Genomic DNA, 17,720 nt, shown 5'->3' on the forward strand with positions numbered 1-17,720 from the left:
TGTTACAAGTTCTGTTAGACATAAGATATATACAAGGCAACAACTGCAGGTGATACTGGCAGCCAGAATGTACTACATGTCGTCCTTACAATATAGGTGGGGCGACATCTGACAGATGAGAACACAGAGGTTACAGAACTTGCCCGAAGTTGCACAGCAAATTCCTATTGGAGCTGAGCTCTCTTTACTCAGCCATGAAGCCTATGCTCTTTCCACGTATCAGATGATGCCTCTCTTCTTTTAATAATGAAAAATAATCAGCACAATAAATCTAAGGCACAACTGGCAGGGCAAAAAAGAAAACTCTAAAAGGACATATAGTAGGGAGCTTTCTCTCTCTATTTTTTTAGGCAGATATTTGAGAAAAAAATCATTGAAGAAACCCCTACACGAAATGAGCAGTTCTACTTTCCTGGACATTGCTTGACATCAAATATTTAAATATTTACACTTAAAGCTGATTACTACGATGGCAAATATTCAAAAAACTAAATTATTCCAAGGAATAAATAGTAGAACCTGACTATATCTAAAAAGAACGATTATAATCATTATTTTCTACTCTTTATAGCAGTCTTACATTTAAAATGTAATAGATTAATTCCAAAATGCAGGAGAAAATGTCTTTGCAGAGTTAAAAGTAAATAAAAGCAAAACCAAACCCTAAGCATTTGGTTTCCCTCCAAGTGACTGTCTACCCTTAAATATATAGGGCCTATCCAGAAGTTACCGTCAATTCTTTAACCTTAATTTGTCTTTCCCTTAAAAAGTAATAAAATGTCTTTATTTCTGCTGAGCTGATAATATATTCTGGCAGTGTCCTAAGGCTTGTACTACTTTCTAGAAGTGGTCTCATTATAGAGACTAAGGCTGGTGAGAAACATAGGAAAACGTGCATTCTAGAGTGACTAATTACAAGCAGCAATACCTGAGTAATTGCCTGTGGTAGGAGATTCTGGCCTTCACCAGTTTGTGTTCCAGTCACCGACTGGCCCATAAAAGGGAACCTGTAAAAAGGAAGTACTAAGTATCAAATGATGAGCATTTAGAAACTAAAACTATTTTAAGTGGTTAACAATTTTCTCTTCCAAGGAAGAAAGAATAATTAACAGCAATGTCTTCCTCATCAAAAACGTTTACTAAAGTTCTATTTTTTGTGTACCAACCACGTTTAATCCTCACTACAACTGTACGAAGCCAGCCCCGGTGATCTAGTGGTTAAGATTCAGCACTCTCACCACCATGGCCCGGGTTCGTTTCTCCGTCAGGGAACCACACCACCGAGCTGCCAGGTGTCATACTATGGTGGCTGCATGTTACTGTGGTGCTGAAAGCTATGCCACTGGTATTTTAAATACCAGCAGGGTCACCATGGACAAGTTTCAGTGGAGCTTGCAGACTAAGACAGATTAGGAAGAAGAACCTGGCCACCCACTTGCAAAAAACCTAGCCATGAAACCCTATGAATGGCAGCTGAGCATTGTCTAATATAGTGCTGGAAGGTGAGAGGATGGCACACAAGACTGGGCATGGATCTGCTCTGCTGTGCACAGGGTCGCTAAGAGCCAGAATCGACTCGACAGCACTAACAACTATATGAGGTGTGGACTCTTACTACTCTCATGTTACTTATGATGAAAGGAAGATTCAGAGAGATAAGTAACCTTTCCTTACAATGACTACTGAGACTGCGACAAGCAGCCAGCTAGGCTACTCCAGACGTTTTACCCTCTGCTAAATGCCTGAGTACACCTTAAAATAAATTCAAGTCTTTTGGATTAAAAAATATAGTGAAGACACAGTTTTACTAAATAAATTCTAAGAAAATTATTTCTTGTTCCAATCTTTACTTAAAAATAATTGGCAGATGGGCTGGCCCGGTGGCGCAGTGGTTAAGTTCGTGCACTCTGCTTCATCGGCCTGGGGTTTGTGGGTTTGGATCCCAGGTGCAGACCTACACATCGCTCATCAACCCATGCTGTGGCAGCATCCCACATACAAAATAGAGGAAGACTGGCACAGATGTTAGCTCAGGGACAATCTTCCTCACCAAAAAAATAAATAAACAAAAAATTGGTAGCCTAGATATTTTGTGTTCTAAAACAAAAGATGTATCTCAATTAAGAAGTTTCATACATTTTTGTACATTTCTATATCTAATGTTAAAGCAAATCAAAATTGGTCTCTGACCAAGAAAAAGTCTATATGGTTAAAAATATTTAGCAAAATGTTCCTTATTCTAATTAAAGCTATAAAAACTTCACAGAAACATTACTTCTTTAATGAAAACACTTCCTCTAGAGTTACCAAATGCTTCAACATAATAAGATATACACACAGCACAACTTCCAAATTATATATCAAATATTGTATACTAGTATTTACATACTATTAGAATTTAGAACATATGCCTTTTAATTTTTTTACTCAGGTTTTTGATTCATCTATCCCCCCGCCCTCATACAGCCCTGGTCTGGAATGAGCTCTTAATCTGAATATCATTCACATCTATCATCCCCATTGAACATAACACACTACTTTAAGGAGGGACCATCACTTCCACTTCTGCAAAGCGCTCAGTAAAACAGCAAACAATGAGCTTAGGTGACTAAGATATCACTGTTCTCTAACTGGTAGAGGTACGGTGCTGAAAGAGCAGGGTTTCTAATTCTGAGGCCCATATTTTAAACTAAGTGCTAAAAGAAATTCAGCATTTCCTTCTATTTTGACTATAGGCAACAAACTTCAATATTATTGGCAGTGCCATGACTTTGTCACTGATAGACTCACATTATTTTCATAACAAAAGTTGTAGCACATACCAATAGGTCACTTCATCATTACTTTCAAATTTAAACCTACTGCTAAATTTGTTAAATGCATTAAGAAGCACATAGACCACAATTTTAAAATTTAAATAATTATATTTCAAATATAATTGATTTGCTTTGTAATACTATAGTTTTGGTTTTGCACACAAAATGTTGTGAGAAGGAATTCAAAGGCTTCACTGGAATGTCAAAAAGGTTCATAACATAAAAAAAGTTAAGAACCCTTATGATAGAGAAATAGTGTTAACAGATGCTGTTCAAAAATGAAAATCGTTAGAAACTACTGTTCTCTCCTTTGATCGCAACAATGCTCCTTAACCATTTCCAAAGTATCTAAACAACTGAAAAGAGCTATACCTTTATGGATTCCCAATTTAGCTGAAGTATCATGTTTATCTTTTTTTTTAAATAATTTTATTTATTTATTTATTTTCCCCCCAAAGCTCCAGTAGATAGTTGTATGTCATAGTTGCACATCCTTCTAGTTGCTGTGTGTGGGACGCAGCCTCAGTACGGCCGGAGAAGCGGTGCGTCGGTGCACGCCCGGGATCCGAACCCAGGCCGCCAGCAGCGGTGCGCGCGCACTTAACCGCTAAGCCACGGGGCCTGCCCTCATGTTTATCTTAAATTCATGTAGATTTTATATTCAATTCTATAATCACTCACATTCCTTCTTATAAAAAAAGTTTTTCAACAAGATAATTAGGCTAAATTGAGGCTTTATGCCTACCCTATTGACAAGAGGTTCTCAAACAGCAGTACACATAAGAAGCATTCATGGTACTCGCCAAAAATACAGACACACAAGCACCATCTCCAGATATTCTGATTCAGTAGGTATGCGATTGAGTAAATGAACCTGTGTTTTTCTTTTGAAACTACCACATAATTCTGAATGACCATAATCCTGTGGTTATTTAATACGCTTTACAGGGCATAAATACTCTAATTTCAGAAGTTCAGATAGTCAAACACAACTCTTATAGTCTTCTTTCATGCATAATTTCCATTTTTCTGCTAACAGTGAAAAAGCTTACGAATTCTCTAACTGCTAACTTTCAAATGTCCTCTTATCTACTCCAAACGACTTTTTTCTGATTCAAATTCAGTTTGGGGACATTTTATTTTAGAGCTGAATTCACAGTTGCCTTAATACTCAGTATCTTCACTGAAATGTCCCACTTTTTTCTCTGCATTGTTCCTTTGATGGAAAAAGATGATTCACAAGCTTAAATAAACCATCTTCTTTTCTTGATACAGAACAGTTTAATTTTTATTTTCCTGCTTATCTTCTCATCTTCGTCTATTGAGGATGAAAGATCTCCGTCCTAAGCAGCTTTTAGTTAGCATTAACTATTCTAAAGGTATTTAAACGAACGTACACTTAAATACTCTGGATTCCTGATTTAATCAAGTCAATCTTCCAAACCTTCTAATGTTTTATTATGTTTACCCTGAAACTAATGGAAATTAAATCCTTACATTGGTATATATTTTACATTTGATTCTATCCAGCTGACATCACAACCAATTTAAGTATTTATTGTTCATTCCTAGAATATAGGTTTTTGAGTTACTAAATGCCCTTTCTAGGAACTAGCAATAATTTCGTGCACTTCTTGATGTACAGTAAGAATGAGAAACATCTTCACCTACCTGTTCATAACCATTGGTGGCATGCCCATATTGTTTTGTGCCATTACTTTATTTATGCCTTTAAGGGCCACCATTTTGGCTTTCATTATAGGATCTGTAATTGCATCAAAATCTAAAGAAAAAATATATTTTAAAGTTACTTATTTCATAGTACTTGGTTCAAGTTACAGTAAAAGGAAATGTAACTATCACAAACATTATATAATTCATAGACTCTTAATTCCTTATTAATTAATAATCACTATTATAGGTTTCTATCCTAGGTAAGGAACTATGAGATGGTAAGAACCTTATCCTGAATTTAATCCTATCGCAGTGATCCATAATTGAAGTATGCTTTAACACCTTAGTCCTGCAAGAATCAAAACAAGAAGCTTGTCAAATTTAAGAGAGATTATAGCAATCTAAAGCAATGCCATTCCTTTTCATCCAAACGTTTACAATGCTAATCAGAATTGCTTCTTTAGTAATGTAAAACCATGAATGAGAATTTGCAATTATTTCCAAAACTAAGGAATGCCACTAAATTAGTTATCACTCTTTAAGAGAAAAATATATCACTTTCTCGAGGGTATATTCTTGCAATAAGGATAGGCTACCGAGAAAAGGCATCTTGGCATATAAATGAAAAAGAAATGGGCCAATATGATGAAATTGGTAACGTATATGGAACAGAATGTCAACTTTATTGTTCAGACGAAAGCATTCCTTAGACATGTGTCCTCTGATTGCTAATTCTTGCTCTTAGGGGCGCTCAGGTATTTTTACCACATTGCTGTTTGGTGGTTTTTGTTTTTCCAAATTAGTAAGCTATTGGAAATAAGTTAAAGAGCTTTATATGACAAAAAACTGCCAAGCATTTATCATACACAAAAGGACAGTAAAAAGTTTACTTCTAACAGAATTTCTTTAAATTCACCATTCAATGACTCTGAAAATACATAGTAGTAATGGTTAAAAGGAAGGAATTAAAAAGAAGACTCTTGTTTCTATTAAATGATACCAGAAGTAACAGAATTCAGAAAGTCTGAAACTTGAGCTTTGAACCTCTTGATTTGCCTGGAAGGAATCTAAAACTCTGTTTTTCATTTTAAAGCCGAAGGAGGAACAGAAATATGACCCTCAGTGCTCTAGTCCACTGGTAATTTTAATACTGAAATCTTATAACCCTACCGCATACCACCCTAATGCCCACAGTAATTATTATTGAAACTCAAGGGAATTCCTACCGATATTGGGAAAGAACGGCTCTGACCGCTGACGAATCATGGCTTGCATCTGTCTCTGCTGCTGTTGTTCTTGCCTCTCTTGATCCAAAAGATCCTGCAGAAGTAGAGGCTGTTCTTCTAGAAGGAGGGGCCTCTCTCTGTTCTGATGGGCTAATGTTTGAGGAATCATTAGCTGCTGGGGTCCAGACATGGTGCCAGACTGACTGGTTAGAGGCACAGTTTGATTTGTAGGTTTTCCTGTCCCAAAACTGTGATTAACCGTTGACTGACCCTGAATGAATCCAGGATTTACCTGCACACCCTGAGGAAAAGTATGATTTACCCTAGAGACTGCTGTCATGTTAGAATTCATGGTATTATCCAAAACATGACCAGGTGGTGTCATTAAAGGAGGAGGCAAATTTGACACACGACTGGATGGTGAGGCTGGCAAAGATGGTGGTGGAGACCCCAATGGCCTAATGTCTGAATTATCAGGTTTTTCATTAGCAAGTAAACTTGAGAGAACTGGAGTTGATCCACTGATGCCACAAGAATTTATTACATCTTCAGCAGGCAGTTCAGTGGGTCCACAAACACCATTTGTGTCAGAGCCAGCAGTTTCTCGATTAGTTCTTGTCTCAAGTAGATCTGTATCACAAGACTGCAATGAAGGCTTTTCTCCATCATTTACATCTGTGTGAGCAGACGCCTGTGAGCAGGGGGTGTCAACATTATCCTTACCCTCATCACTTTTCTCACTTTCACATTTGGTTTCCCCTTTAGAATTTGGAGACAGTACTTCTGTTTTTATCTCACTGGTACCAGCGGATTTTTTCCAAGGAGAGTGTTTATCAGAAGGAACCACAGCTTTGTCTTCTTGCTCCTTTTTTTTTGGTTCAGTAGATACACACTGATTATCTAACTTATCATCAAGTGGAACATTAAGATCTAGTTCCTCATTAAACATACTTTTCTTATCCCCTAGGTCAAGTTCTGGATCTGTATATGCAATGATATCAAATTCTCCTGACCTTAAAAGGTCATCCAGATTGGGATCATTAGTTTCCAAGTTACCTAAAGTATCCAATTCATCTCCCTTGCCATCCTCTGTATCTAGATTTAAATTTTCAAGATCTTCGTCATCCAAGTCTTTGACTTCAACTCCTTCAAGGTCTTTAACATCTAGTTCTTTTACAGATGGGTCATCAGAATCAAGTTTTTCTTCGAGACCATCAGAAGACTGGGTGGTTATCTGTAAATTATCAGATGTTGTTTCAGCTGGTGTGGATGTTGACAAAGTGGCCTCTGAAAATTCACCACCTAAGGGATGACTCAAAGACCTCATGACCATAGAAGATGAACGGACAGGATGACCTTGCTCTTGCTGAGATGGTGGCACTTGTTCCAAATTTGGATGCACAGGTAGCGGATTAGGTAGACCTTGGGAAGGGCGTCTCATGGGGTCTGTGTGTCTAGGGCCTGGAAAGTCTGGCCGAGGAACGAAGTTTCCATGTCTTGGATGAGAAGGTGCCTCCATAACGTTGCCAGGAGAAGCACTGAAGGGCAGCCGTGGCCTTCCATCAGGGGCCCTATGCCTCAACTCTATAAATGCTTGGCCCAGTATGTTATGCTGCTGAACTGGCAGACTCTGTGGTGAAAAATGCTGAGGGAGTCCAACTGGATTACTCATTTGTGAGTTATTTAAAGGCGTGGGCATATCTACAGATATTGATCTTCTCAGCTGTGGAGGAACTCCAGATCCTTGTATTTGTTGAGGAGGCACAAGGAAGCGTTCTTGACCTGACAGAGTACCATGACTACCTCCTGGAAATCCAAATCTAAAAGAAAAAAAAAGCAAATAGTTAATATTATTTTGTTGAATTTAGAGTTAGGTTGAAAAAAAGGAAAAGTTTGAGATTAAACATATAAAAAATTAATTTTGCCAAATACAATGACTTAGCAAAAACAAAATTATCACCATTAGAAAGCATTTATAAAGTATCAATATGCAACTAAATTTTTGCTAAGTACCCTATAGTGAACACCATGTCTGAGCTCTAAAGACATATGATCTAACAGATAACATACACAGAGACAAAGGAAGAGCCACCAAGCAGATGGAAGCAATTATTTAGAAATAAGCATAATACTATTGGAGTTGAATAACAGTCCATTTCTTTCTTCTATATTTAGCAGGGCTTTATGGAGGAAGCTGATTTGGGGGGATGCTTGAATTAAGGTAGGAGGTCTAACTGTCCCAGAGAGACTGACAGGCCTCTGCAGTACACGAGAAGACAAAGACACAGGCATGACGACTGGGTGGACCAACCTATTTGCTTGAAAGTAATGAGGACAGGAGGTAGTAAGAGGTAAAAAATGATAGGCATCATCTGTTAAGATTTAGTAAAGGAATAAATTATAGGACTATTTTATTATTTATATTGTACCTTATTTTAAAAAGAATTAATTTACAAATAAATATAAAACAACAACAGGCATAAATAACTAAGGAGGAAGATAAGAGGAAAACAAGGGTAAGACTGTAAAATGGAGGTAGGTATTAGACTAAAAAAATATATCTGAGAAAACTAAAAACATCATAGAGAACTATTTCCTTATTACAATAACTAAGCATACATTTGGCCTTGACCTTTCTATAGCCACTTCAAAAACGGAAACCACTAACTTTACAAACCTACCACATCACCAAAAGTTCCTAAAAGAAAACCACCTTTCCATTTGGAAACCTCCACAAATATTTACAACGTAAATTAAAATCGAAAATTTGGGGAGAGGACAATTCTCACTCATCACGTCACAGGAGGCTTTGACTGAATGTGGTAGTTACATGTCAGAGATGTGGCTGGTATGACAAACGACATCATTGTGGCTGTAATGTAATGCTAATACAGTCAATACTTACTAACAAAGGGAATATTTTTAGAGTTCTTAGAGGAAAAAACAAATCCATGACCTCTCATTAGCGGAAAATAACACTGATTATGTCTCAAAGGGAACAATAAGTAAAAAGCAGTAACAACTTCTTGATTAAGAGTAGCTTCATTTGCCTATTCCCTTCTTCTAACAACAATTTAAATCTGGCTTGAAATTAAAAGCATTACCTAAATCCATGAGGTCTCATCCCCATACCAGTAACATCAGGAGGATAGGGTCCACGTGGATCTTTTGGGAAAACAGCATATCTAGGTCCTAGAGGAGGGACAACAGGCGACCTGATACTCCCAGGATAGGGGGGTGGAGGCCTAGTAAAAGCCTGGCTGATACTCTCCGGCTGCCAGTGTTGCAGGGGCCCTGGATGAGGCACTGCAGCTGGATCCTGTGATCCTTTCTCCTGCCGACCTGCCATCTTTTTCTGCTGTTGCTGCTGGAGAATGATTTCACGTAACTTCTGCCGCTGAACGGAAAGAAACAAAAATCACTGGGATTCCTGAAAACTAATGGCTTTCTGAATCCTAATGCTTCCAGTATGTGCCTATGGTAATGTTTAAAATATCCTGATGTTTCAGGGGCCAGCCCCAGTGGCCTAGTGGTTAAGTTTGGCACACCCTGCTTTGGTGGCCCGGGTTTGGTTCCCAGGAACAGACCTACACCACTCATCAGTGGCCATGCTGTGGCAGCGGCCCACATACAAAATAGAGGAAGAGTGACAACAGATGTTAGCTCAGGATGAATCTTCCTCAAACAAAAAGAGGAAGATTGGCGAGAGATGTTAGCTCAGGACCAATCTTCCTCAAGAAAAAAAAAACAAATCTTAATGTTTCAAAGTTTGATAAAACACTAGTTGCACTTAACTATTCAATAGGTTATAAAAAATAAATTGAAGATATAAAGAATAGATATAAAGAAAGATATATAAAAAAATACAAAAGAATATAAAGAAAGACATAAAAGAATAAATTGCCAGATGATAATCACAAAACTGAAAGCTTTCATATTTAAGAATTCCCCTACAAACTCATGAAGATTGAAATTAGGTACAGAATAAATTCATTTCAATTGGTGTTAATTTTTTTTTAATTTATATTTTATTTTTTTTTGTGAGGAAGATCAGCCCTGAGCTAACATCCATGCCAATCTTCCTCTTTTTGCTGAGGAAGACTGGCCCTGAGCTAACATCCGTGCCCATCTTCCTCCACTTTATGTGGGACACTGCCACAGCATGGCCGGAGAAGCGGTGCATTGGTGCGCGCCTGGGATCCGAACCCGGGCCGCCAGCAGCGGAGCGCGCGCACTCAACTGTTACGCCACGGGGCCAGCCCCTCAATTGGTGTTAATTTTATCAATTTCATTTTCCTTCTTTATAGTATGACAAATTCTACAGAATAAAAAGATAAACTTTAACATGGATGTAGAAAGTACTCAGTTTCATGAAATAAATAGCTTTCTCAAATAATACATTTAAAATATCTGAGAACATACAACGTGTTTACCTGTCTCAATTTCTCTGTATCTGCTTGAGATATATTTACAGTATTCTGTGTATCAGTGACCCCTGAAGTTGGTACAGGTCCAGGATGTTGGGCGACACTAGAAAACTGTTGGCTTTGAGAATTCATTGGAGAGTCTGAAGGTGCGCTAAAGTTCCCCTCTGATCCGGGCCTTGGCTGATCAGCAACATCATGAGCGACTTGACTTGTTCCAAAAGAGTCAGACTGAGATCTTGGAATCATTGGAGGCTGATCATAAGCATCACAAGTAGCAGACGGGGAAACGCGGCTAAATGTGTCTGAAAGACCAGGTCCAGGTGGCCTAGGTGTTTGGGAACATGCATCAGGTGGTCTTATCAATGAGCCAGGTAAAGCTGCTCCTCGATTTTGTGCTGCCTGCAGGAAAGGATCTTGATGTGGCATGAGGACTGGTCTTGTCACTGAGGACCTAGTAAAACTCTCTGAAATCCCTGGCCTGGGTGTTGCTGGTGGCTGAGAGTAAGGAACAGAAATTCCAGGTCTTGGTGTTCCAGGAGGATGAGCATACGGATCAGAATGTTTCTGATTAGTTGCAGATGTAATGAACAAGTCTGCTTGTGTAGATGGCCTTGGGGTTGGTGGCTGCTGACTATAAGGATCAATCGTGGTGGGCCGGGGAGTTCCAGGAGGTTGAGAATAAGGGTCTGGATTGGAGCGAGATGTTCCCGAGGGTTGGGAATAAGAATCTACAACAGGTCGTGGAGTTCCTGGGGGCTGGGAATACGGGTCCTGAGATGCTGGCCTTGATATGGTTCCAGGCTGGGAAAAAGCCCTTGAAGGATGGGCAAAAGATTCATTCATTGCTGGATGTGGGGTTAGGGGAGGCTGACTGTATGCATCACTTGACTGGTTATGAGAAAAGTTATCTACAGGTCTTGGAGTCAAAGCAGGCCTTTCATAAGGGTCAACAGACAATCGCCTTGGTGCCTGTGACACTGATCCATAAGGATCCTGGGAGGATGGAGGGGGCTGCATTGGAGTCTTAAAAGGTCCAGGACCACTATCAAGAGGTGCAGGTGTCAACAAGGGTCGTGCATATGGGTCAGGTATCCGTTGTCTTTGAAACATATCTGCCCTAGGAGATGGTTTTGTAAAGTGATCACTGGTTCCAGCTGCTAGAGGACCTTTTGCAGTTTGTTCCGAAACTACAGGAGACCGGGGTAGGCCCAAGGGTTTGGGAAATTGTTCTGGCATCACAGGCCTAGGTGTGTCTGGAGGCTTTGCATAGGGGTCACTATTTGTTGTGGAGGAAGAACATAAATCTCTGACTGGGGATGGCCTATTTGCTGTTGTCTCACTCACTTGAGTGGGCCTAGATACTGATGATAAAGGTGCACAGTTTTCCACTAGTGCAGCAGAATTTCTTCTGGAAAAACTATGCCCCGCAGGAGGTGGTCTTGGGGTACCAACCATTTTCGCATACGGATCCACTGGAGATGGTGGGCGGGAGTTAGAAGACCCAGGTGAAAACATCTGTGGTGAAGGCGGCTGAGAAGTCTGAGACTGCGACAGACTCTCCTGAATGGAAATCCGGGATGGGGCTGGAGGAGGGGGTGGAGCCTGTGGTTTTACAAACACATCATCTGAAGATGCAGAAGTAGGGGTGCTGGGTAGTTGCTTTGTAAACAGATCTTTATGGAATGACTGTGCAGGAGACATATTTCCATTGCCAGGCTGAGGGGTCAAGGGGCTCTGTATCCCGCTACTTGGTGTATCTGAGCCAGACTGTGCCAGGAGAGGTTGAGAAGCAAATTGCTGCTGCTGCTGCTGCTGCTGCTCATTCTTAACCTGTTCAAGTTTCTGTGTGGCTTCAATTTTAGCTTGCTGCTTACTTTTCTGACGCATTTGCTGTTGAAATAGGAAAGAAAAAGCAATCATACAGTTAAGCAAAAATAGAACTGTCATGGGGGTAAAAAAGCAACAGAAAATTAATTTGTTTGATGTTATCAGCTACCAAGGTGCTCCCATATTAGATTACAAATCCCTGAAGAGGAGAGATTATTATTCATCATAGTATACCCCATTTATGCCTCAGGCAGTATATTGTTTACAATATTTCAATAAACTTCCCAAATCAACTTAAATATATTTTACTGAGAAAAAAAGTCTCTTTTTAATCAAATTTTTATATTCTAATAAGAACTATATTCTGAAATGACAAATAGCCCTCTTCTCAAAAAGCAAAAACGCAATTTAAAAAAGCAGATTATTAAAAAAAAAAATACCTGTCTAAATTTCCATTCCTGTTCATGTTCCGATTCTCTTTGCTTTAATGGATCTTTAAAAAGATCTGAATCAATACGAGAGCTGGGATCGATGCTGTCTTGTTGTTGCTGCCTTTTCATGGAATCATTTGACATCTGTACTTTATTAATACGTAAAGCAGCTCTGTTATCTCTGGCTTTTTGCTTTGAAAAAAGGAGAAGAAAATTATTTCCCAGTATATTTTAACATGTTTTAAGAAATAAAACTATGGTGAACTTTACAATATAAAAGTAAGAAAAAGTCAGGTTCAATAGTTGAAAATACTTGAACTACTATCCTTTAGAACTTACAGCCTCGTGTGTGAAAACATGTGGACACTACCTCATCTTCTCCCCCCCCCCCTTTTTTTTTGTGAGGAAGATCAGCCCTGAGCTAACATCCATGCCAATCCTCCTCTTTTTGCTGAGGAAGACCGGCTCTGAGCTAACATCTATTGCCAATCCTCCTCCTTTTTCTCCCCAAAGCCCCAATAGATATTTGTATGTCATAGTTGCACATGCTTTTGTTGCTGTATGTGGGACACCGCCTCAGCATGGCCAGAGAAGGGGTGCGTCGGTGCACACCCGGGATCCAAAACCCGGCCGCCAGTAGCGGAGTGTGCGTACTTAACCGCTAAGCCACGGGGCCGGCCCTTAACTTCTCCCTTTTATAATGCATGTTACCTCAGTTGAGGACATGCTTCCACCTCTCTATTTGAATCAGGCTAGAGAACCCAGTATAATCTAGTATTGTCAATCCTAATTTTCTTAAGACCCTTCAAAAATGAAAAATTATCTCAATTTACAGAAAAGGAAAATATCAAATCAATCCTCCAAATCTAAAATCTGGAATTTGAAGCTTAACATCTAAGGAAATCATTGAGAAATACTAAAAATATCCTGCCATTACCTTATTATAGTCAGGGTAAAACAAAACAAGCCATTATCAACACATCAAAAAAACCCTTTTGTTTTATCCAAGCAATCATTATCACCGACAATATGTGTTGACAATCAAATTGGAAAAGAACTGTATATATTGTTTCAAAACAATAATGTAGATTTACTATGCTTTAAAATGAAAGCAAGTATTTGGATCCAGCTGACAATTTTGGCTCTTTGGGAGAAAACAATTCACCATCTCAACTATGAATCTTATAAAATACTCTAATAATTCCTCATAAAGTTCACGTTTCAAAAGCTCCTTACAGGTGTTTAGATACGTCTCTTTCAAGATATACGAAGATTATCTAACTAAACCTAATACAAAAAGAGCTTAACGTGGAACAAAGGCTTAACGTGAGGCACACTAATGCAGCCTCAAAATTTAGTACTCTTTCAAAGAGATAAAACAATTTTAAAGTGAAATGAATTAAACATACTCCTAAAATAACTGATTTCAATCTTCAGTATCCTGGTTCTCTTACTAGTTTATAAAAATGTCACATGCTATATGAAGACATTATGAGGTAGGAAATCACTATATAAACAAAGCTGTTTATTAGTTGTACAAGTATTAACATAGTTCTCTGCAACAGAAAATCTTTTTATTAACCTAAGATAATAGAAATAAGGTTCAGGTTTTGTGTTTAAGACAGAAGACGCAGGAGTTTTTTTAAAATACCACATATGGTGCTCTTTCCTGTGAGCTTGCTTTTCTCCACAACTTAGCAATTTGCTTCACTCTAGTAGTCCAGTCTGCAACAAAAGAACATAGTATACACATTGACAGAGCCATGGCAGTGACGTGTCCTAATAAAAAGGCTGATGAACTGCTGACTATTAAACTTATTCTGGTCATGTTTTCGTAAATGAGTAGTCTTGTATTAAGCTTTTGTACAGTACAAAGTTCCTGGCACACAGTATGCCAAACAAATATTTGCTGAATGAAGTGCAGCCTTATCAACAATCTCACTTGCAGAGTTGGGAAGTTTTTACATCAAATGGGCTAAGGAGCCAAGACAAATTTAAGCCCAAATAACAAATTCCCTCGACCATGTAAGATGCTATCAGAAGCAAAGCTACAAGTTTTGTAAAACATCTATACTCGAGAGAAGTCTATCAATTTGACCAAAAGAAAGTAATCATAATTATAAATAAGTATCTCACCAGCATTGTGCACAACAAAGACACGGAAAAGTAATGATTTTAAGCCATTTCTATGAAATTCACAATGTCAGGACAGTATACAAAACGAAGCTTGAGTAAGATCAACAGCTAGTGATAAATGCAGAAACAATTTAGTCCATATTAAAAAAGCTAGCTAGCTTCAAAAAAGCCATTGAAAATGGAAATCAATTGACAGACCAACAGCCTTAACATGGTATCTTATGAGGTTCTAGAATCATATAGTAAAATTATTAAACAAAATTAATTTTAAAAAAACCCACAGTTCTCCAAGCACGATTTATAGTGACACTAAGTGACTTAATATACCAGATACACTCATCTATAAACAGTAAATAAAAGTGAGGTAAAAAGTACTTGAAGAACGTGTATACTGCTTTAACAGACATCCCTGCACTAAGCCACTAAAGGCACTAAGCCATCCCTGCACTGAGGATAAGCCAACATGGCTTATCCTTATATGTTGGATACCTTATGTTGGATAAGGTAGCATTTATTTCTATACATAATGAAAAAAGTTCTATAATGAGGCTGACCCCAAAAAGGTACTATAAGATAGGGTTCATCCATGAGAAAATCAACTTTTAGGTTCCCCTCTAGTAATTTAAAAGAGCTATGTGTTGAGAGCTGAGAAACTATTACAAGACAGAATTTGAATGACCTTTTCAATCCTGGTTTGTCTTGCAACGTGAACTCAAGATAATAAACCAGCACTTGCTTACAAATATTTTACAAATGACATTTCATTAATCCAAATGTTTCATCCTCTGGTTAATCAAAATTTTCAAAAATGGTACCATTGTACCATCTGCTTTTTCACATAAGCTGGACAGTTGGGGACAGAGGGAAATAATATCGAGTTAGTTTCGATGGGAACGATATTTAGAATTGAGTCTGATATAGCCTAACTTAATACTTCTGAGTAAATGATAAGTTTCTGTTCTAGGAACTTTTTTGTAGAATTACACACATAACATAACACTGACTTCCATATATTTATTGACTGCTAGGAGGTGGAAAACAGGTCATTTCATTAACTAAAATTAATTTTGGGAAATATGCAAATGAGTAGAGGGCCTAGGACTAAGAAAATGCAAGATGTTTCTACATATCTAGGGAGTTTTCAAATTATGCATAGTCATACTAGATGAAAATTAGTGATGATACACAAGCTCCTATCTTGTAGTAAAAAAACAGTCATGACACATGCAAGAAAGTTGGTAACATAATAGGAGGAGCAATAATATACCCATGACTTACCAGGGAATTCTTCCTTTAGGTTGGGGAAATTGATATTTGTGTAGAGAACTGGTGCTACAGTTGCCATTTCACCCAGAGCCTCCTCTTTCTCCCACTTCAGTGTACTTCTCTGGGCATTTGACATTGTATCATTTTCTCCTTCCACAGTGGGAGCTGATGATGTCCAAGAGCTGTTAGGATCACTTGCCATTGGATTAAAAGCTGGATTTTTTTCCCTGGCAAATAATAAACAACTTTACTTCGTAAACATAAATTAATTTTCTAAATACTATGGTCAAATACAATTTCATTAAAACCTATTACTACAAACTAGCTAAAATGTTTGGTGATTTTTAGCAAAGATCATAATACATGCAACATAGCACTAATATCATACACAATGACTTAGACAAATTAACATTTATATAACAAAAATTAGTGTAATTTAAGTTTCCATAGAAAGTGAAGGCTTTTAAATACCTGGCATCAGCGTAAGGGGATTGTGGTACAGCCGAGAAAGTTCCCAACCCACTTCCAGGAGGCAAAGAATTATGTGGGAGATGAGAACTGGGGCCAATAAGCCCATTCATGAGGGGCATCCGTGAAAACACATCTTAAAAGAAGAAAACAACAATTCAGGTTGCATATTTTCATAAATAACAAAAAAGCAGCTAAAATATTTCTAAATAAAAATTTATAATGCCTAAGTATGATTATTTTTTCAATATTATATTGTAAAACATTGCTTAAAGAATAACTTTTGGTTCCAGAATTTTGAAATATGGTCTTTATAATTCTGTTTACTTCATCATGGCGTACTGGAAACAGCATGTGTTTTGGAGTCTGACAGGCCTGAGCTTCAATCTTAATTCTGCTACTTGTTAGAAGCAGGACCAATTACTATTTTACAAAATGAAGGTATTCTGTAATGTGACTGACATACTCTATGTACAGTTATCAGCATAGTGTCTGGGATGCAGTAACAATTCATTACATATTAGCTTTACGAAAAGAATCTCAGTAAATGCTAGTAAGTTTTATCAAATATTTTCTCTTTTTCATTCAAAATTTACAAATAGGTGTTCCGTATATTTTACTCTTATTCCTGGTAATACAAAAAACCACCTATGATTCTTAAGTTGGCACCTTCTATAAAACAGTTCAGAACGAACAAGCAATATTTCATCTACCATTATCAATTAGATGATTACTGTTAAAAATATATACATTCTGTTTTTGGCCTAATTTTCACTACTTGCAGTTTTAGCCCCAAATACATTTTAGCTCTCATTCCAGCTTATTCACAAGCTTCAAATACCTGATCATCTTCTTTCTACAGAGTGACTAGGCAAACCATAATCAGACTACCCTGTGTTTCCCCACAACTCTCCTCAAGCATAACTCCAATTCCTATTGTGATCTTCTACTCTTCTAAACCATGTGGACAAAAGCCAACTGTCCTTAGCTGAGCAGCTTCCCAGCAAATAAACTTTTTTGTGTACCTTCAAAAACCCCTCCCAATTTAGAGACATACTCTAAAGTAATAAATACATGGCCTCTGTTACTTGTTTTAACACTCAGAACACCACTACGAAATCCACATCGTCAATGAATTATGCAAAAGGAAACACAGTATGCAGTTGGCTAATACTTGGCACACTTGGTATAAGTGTAGAGAACTCCAAACCTGATCCCTCTGCCAAACTGCTAGGAAAAAGAATCCCTAGGAGCAGTGTCTCGCCCACACAATGTTTTACGTTGCATAATGTCCTCTCACCTAAACCAGATCCTCTGACTGGTACAACTCTGAAGTGCACAGAGCTCCAATTCCTACGTGAGGACATGGAGATTGATGGCTGGTAGGTTTTCAGGATTTTGTCTCAAGGACTTCCTAGAGCCATCTGACTCCAGGTTAGGGCTTATCCT

The 17,720-nt window shown here is 38.1% G+C and overlaps 1 protein-coding gene across 13 annotated transcripts in view; it reads right to left on the reverse strand.

Moving 5' to 3' along the window:
- Positions 1-17,720, reverse strand: part of KMT2C (lysine methyltransferase 2C) — a 277,698-nt gene that overhangs the window by 36,799 nt on the left and 223,179 nt on the right. For all 13 annotated transcript variants that reach the window (XM_087433406.1, XM_087433446.1, XM_087433401.1 and 10 more), the window contains 9 exons: positions 16,275-16,407; positions 15,816-16,030; positions 14,053-14,126; positions 12,411-12,593; positions 10,150-12,033; positions 8,821-9,113; positions 5,717-7,536; positions 4,488-4,599; positions 929-1,007 (listed from right to left, as the gene is read on the reverse strand). In XM_087433406.1, the coding sequence (XP_087289532.1) occupies positions 929-1,007; positions 4,488-4,599; positions 5,717-7,536; positions 8,821-9,113; positions 10,150-12,033; positions 12,411-12,593; positions 14,053-14,126; positions 15,816-16,030; positions 16,275-16,407 (4,793 nt within the window). The remainder of the gene's footprint in view (positions 1-928; positions 1,008-4,487; positions 4,600-5,716; positions 7,537-8,820; positions 9,114-10,149; positions 12,034-12,410; positions 12,594-14,052; positions 14,127-15,815; positions 16,031-16,274; positions 16,408-17,720) is intronic.

This window comes from Ceratotherium simum, chromosome 1 (genome assembly GCF_057802395.1).
Source record: "Ceratotherium simum simum isolate JZ-2026a chromosome 1, ASM5780239v1, whole genome shotgun sequence".
Taxonomy (NCBI): domain Eukaryota; kingdom Metazoa; phylum Chordata; class Mammalia; order Perissodactyla; family Rhinocerotidae; genus Ceratotherium; species Ceratotherium simum.